Source organism: Oncorhynchus keta, unplaced genomic scaffold (assembly GCF_023373465.1).
Source record: "Oncorhynchus keta strain PuntledgeMale-10-30-2019 unplaced genomic scaffold, Oket_V2 Un_contig_24657_pilon_pilon, whole genome shotgun sequence".
Classification (NCBI taxonomy): Eukaryota; Metazoa; Chordata; class Actinopteri; order Salmoniformes; family Salmonidae; genus Oncorhynchus; species Oncorhynchus keta.
This window is the reverse complement of record NW_026284038.1, coordinates 46740-57389: the sequence shown is the minus strand read 5'-3', so window position 1 is coordinate 57389 and position 10650 is coordinate 46740. Positions and strand designations below refer to the sequence as shown.

The 10650-nt window shown below is 41.1% G+C and overlaps 2 protein-coding genes across 3 annotated transcripts in view; one reads left to right on the top strand and one right to left on the bottom strand.

Annotated features, from left to right (window-relative positions):
* The first annotated feature begins 471 nt into the window (after positions 1–471).
* Positions 472–8402, top strand: LOC118377741 (nuclear distribution protein nudE homolog 1-like). Of its 2 annotated transcripts, none has more exons than XM_052505839.1 (9): positions 472–598; positions 1031–1153; positions 1568–1721; positions 2174–2322; positions 2638–2774; positions 3504–3671; positions 4157–4242; positions 4451–4602; positions 6639–8402. In XM_052505839.1, the coding sequence occupies exons 2-9, from the start codon at positions 1068–1070 to the stop codon at positions 6787–6789; spliced, it is 1083 nt and encodes a 360-aa protein (XP_052361799.1). In that variant the 5' UTR covers positions 472–598; positions 1031–1067; the 3' UTR covers positions 6790–8402. The 2 variants fall into 2 exon arrangements, with proteins under 2 accessions (XP_052361799.1, XP_052361800.1); XM_052505840.1 differs by having other exon boundaries at positions 503–636.
* Positions 8403–8456: 54 nt separating this feature from the next.
* LOC118378159 (myosin-11-like) overlaps positions 8457–10650 on the bottom strand; it is a 41892-nt gene continuing 39698 nt past the window's right edge. Inside the window, 1 exon segment of the mRNA XM_052505838.1 lies at positions 8457–9706. Coding sequence (XP_052361798.1) covers positions 9571–9706 — 136 coding nt within the window. The 3' untranslated portion in view covers positions 8457–9570.

Genomic DNA, 10650 nt, shown 5'->3' with positions numbered 1-10650 from the left:
ACGATTCCACCACTGTCGCAATTGCACACAAAGCACCCAACTGGTTTCAAGTGTCCTTGCCACTGAGCTTATCGTTATATTCTTGCTAGATGGTTATCAAATTCCTCAAATCGAAACTTACCATAATTACAACAGTATGCTGATCAAATTTGTAGCCATTGTAATGTAAAATAACTACTAAATAACCTGTAATGGAATAAATAATTTGCTAAAGAAGGCAATTCGTTCTCTCTATTCTAGAACGTCCGTCAATTTCAAATCGTGTAATGTTCCCACTTTTCGAGTGGGAAATTGGTTTAGCAAATCGAAACATTTGTTTGTGTACACAAGGTTTATTTATTAGATAACTCGTTTTTAATTTCATAGAACTTGAAACGGTGCACTGAATGACTAATAAAGTGAACCCTGGTTGTCTACGCTCACAGTCTTCCAGGAACTATAACTTGATTGGTTGAAATGCCTATGCTTTGCGTCATCCTCTGAATCCACCAATGGCGTGCTGTAAACGCGGGGATGTAATTGTTTGGATTTGGGTAGAAGGGCAGTTTATTTCCTGATAGTGTTTTGCTATCTATGTTATTGATCGACTGTTTGCTAGGTAGGTAATATGACATTTTCTTAGCTATCATTGTTCAGGTAAGCATTCTGCCGTATATTTTACTCTCTGAAAGTCGGAAATCTTCACTATCCTGTATCGCACAACAGTTTATATGTTATTCACGTAACGGTTTGGATGTCGCTAAACTAGCTAATTAACTAGCCAACATCTTAATGTATTTATTGAATAGGCTAGCTAAAGTAACTGAATAGTTATCTGATCAAACTGGACATCCCAACGGGCTGTAAAAAAAAACTAGCTATCAAGTGTCTAACGTTACCTAGCTAACCCTACTGGACTAACTGTTAAGTGTCAACATGCATGCATTCCATTGTATGATTAATTGATATCCATAGCTAGCTAGTTAGACAAACAAGAGCCTGCCTCAACATGACCAGTGCCATGTTCCTTCTTTACTTTATTTTTACCTAGGTTTTGTGAAACCATAAAGTCAGCTGTAACGTTAGTCATGGGGGAGCCCAAGACGCCCAAATTTGGGTCCATAGAAGAAGAGCTGAGTTTCTGGAAGGAGCAGTCAGACAAACACCAGCAAAGGTAAGAAATTATACCAATGGTTGGTAGCTAGCAGCCGAACTGGTTGGCCTAGATGTGTGGATAATGGATAGAACTGAAACAATCCGTATCTCTATCCGTAAGCGTATATCTAGGAAGTTTATCATATATCAATCCTAAACGGTCATGGCTAGAAGGGATGTGTGTGTTTAGCTAACCCTAAACTTTTCCTAACTTTAAGCAATTTCTCCTAACCTGCTGTGTAAGTTCTCCTAACCTGCTACGAAAAAATCAAATCTGATGTTAATTTGACAAAAGCTGGATCCCTTCTAGCCATGACCATCCTAACTTCACCCTGTAACAGATGACAAAATGGAATCTAATCTTAGATCAGATTCAGTGGCGATTTCCTTCTACATAGTTTAGCTATGAAGGTCAGACGTGTTTTGTGTCCAGGGCTGAGGAGACACAGGAGGAGTTGCAGGAGTTCCAGCAAATGAGTAGGGACTATGAGGCGGAGCTGGAGACTGAGCTGAAGCAGTGTGAAGCACGGAACAGAGAACTACTGTCCAACAACAACCGGCTACGCATGGAACTGGAGAACATCCAGGTTAGAACCTAGAACACCTGTATTGTCAAGACCAACACTACTCATATTCTGTAGTCTTGAATCACCACGTCATATTATCTAGTATACTCTGCTTCCCATCACGTAAAGTTTGGGCTCCATAATCTGTATGTTTTAGTAGACTTCAAAGTGCCTTCTGTGTCTTGAGTTGTCTAGTAGTACACACACGGTCACTCTAGCATCACTAAATCATAGCCACCATCACCAGGGGCCCTGTGTGTTCATTACCACGGAGCAGCTGACTTCTGAGCAACTATTTATACTGCTGAGCCCAGAGGGAAGGTTAAAGTCATTGAATACTTGATTGTGCTAAAAGCCTTAATTTCTGGGGCCTGGGGGACAGTCAAGGACAAGCCTGTGAAGGGAGAACGTCATCTAAGACCACAAATGAGCAGCAGACATGCATCAAAAAGAAGTGTTCTGTGATTTTTCAGGAGAAGTACGAGGCGCAGCACTCTGAAGCGTTTAGGCAGATCTCATTGTTGGAGGCAGACCTGGAAGAGACCACAGCGGTCAAGGACCAACTCCAGAAGTACATCAGAGAGCTGGAGCAGTCCAATGACGACCTGGAGAGGGCCAAGAGGTCAGTCTGGACACTTTGACTTGGTTGTTATTATTGTGACGTAATGACACTGACTGTTATTATGTTGATGAGGGACTTTCAATAACTATGTAAAAAAGTCTGTCTCTGCTGGGTTGTCATTGTAAACTCTGAAGTGTCTGTCTGACACTTCTTTATCCAATCACCCTAATGACATTGGTGTGTACCCATTTTGTCACAAACTTCATAGGCCTACATACAGATTCAACCATGTCTGTCCTTCCACTCACCCTGGAGGATAGGATGTAATTTAAGACATAACCATAGTAACTGACTGACCAATGTCCTGTCTCGCAGGGCGACCATCATGTCCCTGGAGGACTTTGAGCAGAGGATGAACCACGTGATCGAAAGGAACGCCTTCCTGGAGAGTGAGCTGGACGAAAAGGAAAACCTTCTGGAGTCTGTCCAGAGACTAAAGGATGAGGCCAGAGGTTTGTGTGTGTAAGGGTGGGGACGGGGTCAGTGGTCAGTGTGTGAGAGAGTGAGAAGCCAGAGGTGAGTCAGTGGAACAAGAAACTCAAAAAGGTTTTCATTTCATGTTCTCATCAAGAACTGCTGATTTTGCCAGATTTAGTTACCAGTTTCAAAAATATGTGCAATTTGATAGTTGACTAACTGACATTGTAATATCAGGATGATCCAGCCTTGCCCATTGTATTCCTCAAAAGTAAGCAGAGCAAATGTGAGATTATGAGTTTGGCATTATGTATAGAATTTACAGCTATAAAAGTCCTGGCTCAAGTCCTGTACTGTTTTTAATGGTCTTCAAGCTTATATATAATCATATTCATGAAAATGGGGTCATCTTAACATATATACTGTAATTGTATTTGTGGATTAATTTACCTTTATCCAGTGCCTTTTATGAAGGTTTTTGATTACGGGGAAAAATGCAATAAAAACCTTCATGAAAGGCATCAGTTGAAAGTAAATGAATCCACAAATACAAATATAATTTTACATGTACAGTATCTTAAATTATCATGAATTTGATATAAAACTTGAAGCCCATTCAAAAACTTGATCCAGGAAGTAGGTGGGACTTCCATTGCGTATTGGTGATTACTTGTATTGACTTTTTCTATATTTGTACTGTAGTATCAATGTCACACATGTCCTCAGTTTTGAGATCTGATCTGTTGTCTCTTTGTGTTGGGCAGATTTACGACAGGAGCTAGCTGTACAGCAGGTCCAGGAGCGACGCCCACCCAGTAGCCTCTCTAAAGAGAAAGACAGGACCGAATCATCGTCACGCTCCACCATACTGACAACCCCCTCCAAACCACTTGGTACATTCCCAGCAACCCCAGCCTCAAGCATTCGTCGAGGTGGGTGAGACCAATGGTAGCTGTGTTGTGGGTTAAACTGTAATAATGACATGACTTTTTCCAAATTTTAATATATGAATAATGGTGGAATGCTAGTTAATCCCTGAGTCAAAGACAGTACAGTATGAAGACAGATAGGCAAAAATGGGTTTAAGAAACACGTCATCTGGTTTTTTAAAACCTTTATTTAACTAGGCAAGCAGGCTGTCAAATCAATGCCAATCCTTCGATATAAAGTTATTTTTGAAAAATGAAAACATGTCACTTTCACCAGGTTGGTATAATAACATGTTCAACTACTTAAGATACTGGCTCGAATCATGGTTGTGCATTTAGATTCAGAAAATGTACAACTAACGAAGAATTTCCACCAAACCCTGGCCTGGTTTGTTTTGTGAAAGTCTTGCCCTGTTGGCTTTAACTCTGTGCCTTAGTAGCTGTAGTTTGATGTTGTGATTTGTGCTAAATGTAATGTTTGTGTTTAGGGGATAACCTAACAGGAACTCCACTGACTACGTCGGCTCGCATATCTGCACTCAACATCGTCAGGGAGCTCCTAAGAAAAGTTGGGGTAAGAAACAGTCTTAGTAGGACCTATGCATTTAATACCACCAGGAACCTTCAATGATGTATAGAATAAAATAGAACTCTAATTTAATGACTTAAAGGAAAACTCCATACAAAAACAATATTGTTTGGAATTTTTCTTAATGCATCTCCATTCCTGTGTCTGATGATCTGACTGTAAGACAACTTATTTCCCCTCTTGGATGCTCTAGAACCTGGAGTCCAAGTTGGCTTCTTGTCGAGACTTCGTATATGACACGTCGCCGAAAAGACAGACTCTTCCGTCGTGTCCCGGTACCCCCTCTGCTATAGAGGGAGGCACAGAGATCCAGGCCTGCAGCATGAGCCCTCCACACTACGACAGGTAAATGGGTCACAATGAGAAAATCAGATTTTCACCTACAAACAAGCACAAAAGATTTCTGGCTCTCACAGACCTGTAACTTCTTTTAAGAGGCTCCTCTGTCCTCCACTAGTTACCTGTATTAATGGCACCTGTTTGAACTTATCAGTATAAAAGACACCTGTCCACAACCTCAGTCACACTCCAAACTCCACTTTAAGACCAAAGAGCTGTCAATGGACACCAGAAACAAAATTGTAGATCTGCACCAGGCTGGGAAGACTGAATCTGCAATAGGTAAGCAGCTTGGTTTGAAGAAAATCAACTGTGGGAGCAATTATTAGGAATGGAAGACATACAAGACCACTGATAATCTCCCTCGATCTGGGGCTCCATGCTAGATCTCACCCCGTGGGGTCAAAATGATCACAAGAACTGAGCAAAATTCCCAGAACCACACGGGGGGACCTAGTGAATGACCTGCAGAGAGCTGGGACCAAAGTAACAAAGCCTACCATCAGTAACGCACTACACCGCCAGGGACTCAAATCCTGCAGTGCCAGACGTGTCCCCCTGCTTAAGCCAGTACATGTCCAGGCCCGTCTGAAGTTTGCTAGAGAGCATTTGGATGATCCAGAAGATGAAACCAAAATATACATTTTTGTTAAACTCAACTCGTCGTGTTTGGAGGACAAAAGAATGCCATACCTACTGTGAAGTATGGATGTGGAAACATGCTTTGGGGCTGTTTTTCTGCAAAGGGACCAGGACGACGGATCCGTGTAAAGGAAAGAATGAATGGGGCCATGTATCGTGAGATTGAGTGAATACCTCCATCAGCAAGGGCATTGAAGATGAAACGTGGCTGGGTCTTTCAGCATAACAATGATCCCAAACACACTGCCCGGGCAACGAAGGAGTGGCTTCGTAAGAAGCATTAAGGTCCTGGAGTGGCCTCGTCGGTCTCCAGATCTCAACCCCATAGAAAATCTTTGGAGGGAGTTGAAAGTCCGTGTTGCCCAGCAACAGCCCCAAAACATCACTGCTCTAGAGGAGATCTGCATGGAGGAATGGGCCAAAATGCCAGCAACAGTGTGTGAAAACCTTGAAGACTTTAATAAAACTTTTGACCTCGGTCATTTGCCAACAAAGGGTATATAACAGTATTGAGAAACTTATTGCCCAAATACTTATTTTCCATCATTTGCAAATAAATCCATTAAAAATCCTACAATGTGATTTTCTGCATTGCTTTTCTCATTTTGTCTGTCATAGTTGAAGTGTACCTATGATAAAAATTACAGGCCTCATCTTTAAGTGGGAGAACTTGCACAATTGGTGGCTGACTAAATACTTTTTTGCCCCACTGTATGTATATATGTCTCGTTGTGTGTATCTAGATTCAGCTTACTTAGTAGTAGTATTTATTAGGATTCCCAATTAGCTGCTGCCGAGGCAGTGGACACTTCCTGGGGTCCAAACAGAAATCAAAACAAATTAAATGCATAATATACACTGAGTATACCAAACATTAGGAACACCTTCTGTACCCCACGCCCTCAGAACAGCCTCAATTCATTGGGGCATGGCACACATACACAATCCATGTCTCAAAGGTAAAAGTTGTTTCTTTTAAAGCCATCTCCCCCCTTCATCTACACTGATTGAAGTGGATTTAGCAAGTGACATCAAAAAGGTTCATAGCTTTCACCTGGTCAGTCTGTCATGGAAAGAGCAGGTGTTCATGTTTTGTACACAGTGTACATGGCACAACATTTAGCAGATGCTCCCATCCAGGGTGACCCACAGCAAGTGCATTCAACTCAAGAAAGCCAGACATCTTAACTAAAGTACTTTACTCTCCATTTAGACCTATACTGGTCTGAGAAATCAACTAAGAGGGGGGAGGATGTTCAGCTGGTAGTGTAGTGACAACTAATGAACATGAACTGGGTGGGATTTGTTCTGGTTCCTGTTGCTCATAATTCTGTCTGTTCTACATTAAAATTGACTTGTTGATTTGTGTTACTCATCATGGTAGATGTTCTGTCTTTCAGTTTGGTGAAGCGGTTAGAGTTTGGACCTGCGCCTCCTCGGGGATCTCCTCCCACAGCTCCCAGTCACCATCAGGGGGAGTCAAGATCCTGCTATGAAACGAGGGCCTCCCCTGTCCCCCTCCCCACACCAGACTGTACTACCCATCAGTAGGGCTTTAAACTGTGTCCCCTCACTACACTACCAGCTGAACATCCTCCCCCTCAGTCAGACTATGAACCAGGAAGCCGCTCCCTCTATCAACTTATTTGCTGCATGGACTGAGAAGAACCGCTGTCATGATGCTACAGTTTTATTTTAATGAATAATAGAAGTGAGGATTCCTTGACCCCGCTGCATGTCCTCCTGATGACCCCTGAACCCAAGTCCTGCAATGACAACCCCAACCCCCAACCCTGCTACTAATCCTCCCCCGGTCCTTCTTGTACCCACATTCTCTGATTGAACTCCATCTTGGATTCTTGGTGTGCCAGCTATAGCAGAAGAGTGAAGTTGGTCAATAGTTGGTGCTGTGCCTTAGCATTGCTGCCTTTTATCAGTATATCACCACCACATGGAAGTTTTGCCTAGTCATGATTCCTTTCTGTATGTCTAACTATATGTCCGTTTGTAGCTAAGCCACATAGGTGCTTAGAGGCTATACGTGTAAAGTGTCAGATGGTAAAGCTAGCCTAACTTACCTTTTGGAGAATGTGTATTAAACCTTTCTTTGTGCTGTGTTGTCATCGGCTGTAAAAGCTAAGGATGGTCTGAAGTTATGGGTACTACTACTTTACTGGATTAATGTACAAATATACATTATTTTAAATGTCTTCTACCTGGTAACTTGAAAAAGTATTATCTGTGACAAATGCACAGACTAGCTAGCCTATACCCTGTCATGCATTTGCAGAATGTTTTACAAGATAGGAACAGAAAGTACATTGAGTTAACTGAAAATCTCAAATTTAGTCTAGGTCTTTGGCAAAGACGTTACCACAGTTGATAAAGTTAGTTTTAGATGTTCTCTCCATTTGTTTGATGGTTTGCATATGTTCTTCATCTTTTATGAGTCAGAGAGTTAAGGGGCACCACTGAATGTATAGAATCTATATTAGATGTTTCTAATAGGAAGTGGCCTAAAGCTTTGGTTGAATTTTGAGCAGGTCAGTCAACCCAGAATTCCTGTCAAAATACTGATCTTATATCAGATCAGGGAGCTATCAAAGATGACAAAATAGGGTTTCGAGAAAGCACAGTTCATACTATATTTCCAAAACCATTATGGATGATGCCTTGGTTACACTGTTTGATGCTGGACATGTGAATTCTTTACGTGCTGTTTAAAATAATGTTTTAGCCTTCTGTCTTTCCAATGAGGAGCAATAGTCCAATATCAAGGACATATGACACTAGGGCATGTTACTGCTCAATGACGTTTGTACTTACTAACAATGTGTATATATCGGTTCCATCCATATGTGCTTTATCCAATTCCCCTGTCATGTTCGTGATAAAGGAGTTGGTTAGAACACACAGATTTGAGACCAGGATAATATGTCTACAAAGCAGCTGTTCTTATGAATGAACTAAGGACCAGGAAGTACCGTTTGTAGAGCTTCTTTTACAACTGTACATGCAACTGTTTGTGGGTGTTTACTAACATACTAACTTCTGTTTGATTTACATTGAAATGTATGCACCTGAGGTGCTCTGACCTTTTGACCTGTTGGTTTGCAATCCTTTTTGTATCAAAATGAACACATAAAATGAACATTCTTAACATGCTTTTGGCAATATCATTCAGGATGTGGAGACAGACATATAGTAGATGAATACGGTTACTTTTTCACTTATTTATTGTGCAGGTGGTTCCACATTTTATAGATTTGAAGAAGTGGCATGTAAACGTCAATGGAGTAAAAACAAGACAGAACATTGTTGTAAAGGTGACCAGTGGCGGGAAAAACTAAAATATATTTTTGTTGAATATTCATCTGGACACACAATGGCCTTGATGGTATGACACTATTCCTGCTGATGATATTCTACTTGGCAAGGTACACAACTGAAAAAGTACCTGTCTTGTTGATACTATGTGTATTAGACTTTAGGAACAAGAAAGGGGTGACTGGTTTTGGTTTCTAAAAGTAGGAAGGTGTTCTGCTACCCATACTTGACAGTCAGAAAAATATTAAAAGTATGAAATATATATGGTCGAGTCACTGTCCTTACCATAGACAACAGCAACCATGTGCCAATATTGGGGCAGCTATTCTGAATACAAACAAAATACATTTGGACTACATCAGTTATTTTTTTAGCTGGGTGGGTATACCATTTGCCATAGTATACATTGACCTTCTATAACGATCTTAAAAGTTAACAGCAGTGTAGAAGACGGGACAAGTCATAATGCCGTCATAGAAATGGAATAGATTTACATGACCGCTAGATGTATAAATCTAGAAATACAATGTGATGCCTATAATTAATTAGGATTTAAAGTGACGAATAGTAACACCTGGATTTATCCTTCCAGATGAAAGGAGAATAAGGAACAACATGTAACCTACGTACCTTCGAGGGGTACAACATTATGCTAAGGAAGTATCGTAGGGACAAGTAATTCAGTGCAGTACAAAACAGTGTAGCAAAAGAACAAATCACACTAACATCCCAGGCACTAAACTTAAACCAAATTCATTATTACGCCTGTCTCTCTTATGCCTCCATCTTGTCTGTTTTGAATTGTGAAAAGCCTTATGTGCTCTGAACGAGAAGGCAGTCGATATGCGACTGATATAGAGAATCATATTTGGAAGTGATATGAAAGAAAAAGGTTGAAGTCACTTGTGTGTTCTTTGGTAAAGCGGGTCTGTCTGGCACCTAATACTGAGTCTGATTGGTTGGATGCTTGTAATACTGAATTTAATTGGATGGTTTTGGGCTCTTCTACTCAACAGACTTTGTTCCGTTGTAGTCCCCCTGTGAGTCCCCGTCTTCTTCTGCCGCGTCATCGATGACCCCTCTCCGGGCACTGCCCCCGACACGGCGCGGTGCAGCGCTGAAAGAGGGCTCTGTCCCACGCCTGAAACGCAGACAGACAGCACACAGGACACACAGACAAACACACAGATGAGACGAGCTATGGGCAAGACTAGTCTAGGTTGTCCTGGTAACCTCAGGACAGTGTTGGACTTTCTGCTCCCATGGTCTGCATATCACTCCGCCTTTATCCACCTTTCTGTTTGAAGGTAAAATGGATGTCTAACAATACCTACCAGACAGGTTGTGATCGTCACAAAGTATTGACATCTTATTACAATAATAGTCCCACTTTAAACAATTACAACTTATAAGGCTTTATATAGCCTACATAAATACTTCAAATAATCTGTGAGCATATGTCATGATATAAATGGTGTATAAACATTTGGCAATTCACCCTATTCTGGTTGTCACGTCACTATTTATAGAGTATGACATGCTTATAGATGATTTATGAAGCCTTTATGTAGTTCTTATGAGGCCTTTGCATGTTATATAAAGCCATTATAAGTTGTACTTTGTTTAAAGTGGAACCACAATGGTCTATTAAGTTCAAACTACATAATTTCATGAAACTTGTCTATTATGTTTTGTTGGACTTGGGTAAAAAAAAAACGTGTTGAACACGAGGAAGACTAAATGGCATCGCTGAAATGCAGAATGAGTGAGATGTTATAGTAACAGTAGGCACGCTGCACACCGGCCGGTTATATCTTTAACTCATTTGACTCCTGTCTAGACGAACACTAGTCTGGTCCCAAAACTGTTTGTGCTGAATTGTCAACGCCGATGGTCACTGGAGACCATAGGATTTGGCAAGACAGCACAAACAGATCTGGAACCAGGCTAGACAGACAGAGAAATGAGTTTGGTTTAGGGCAACTAAACCAAGCATGGAGAAAAATATGGTCACCAGTAGTAGAAAGACCACAACGGAAGTGCAATACACTTTTCTTGCACTGTTTCAGACTATGAGCTCGATCA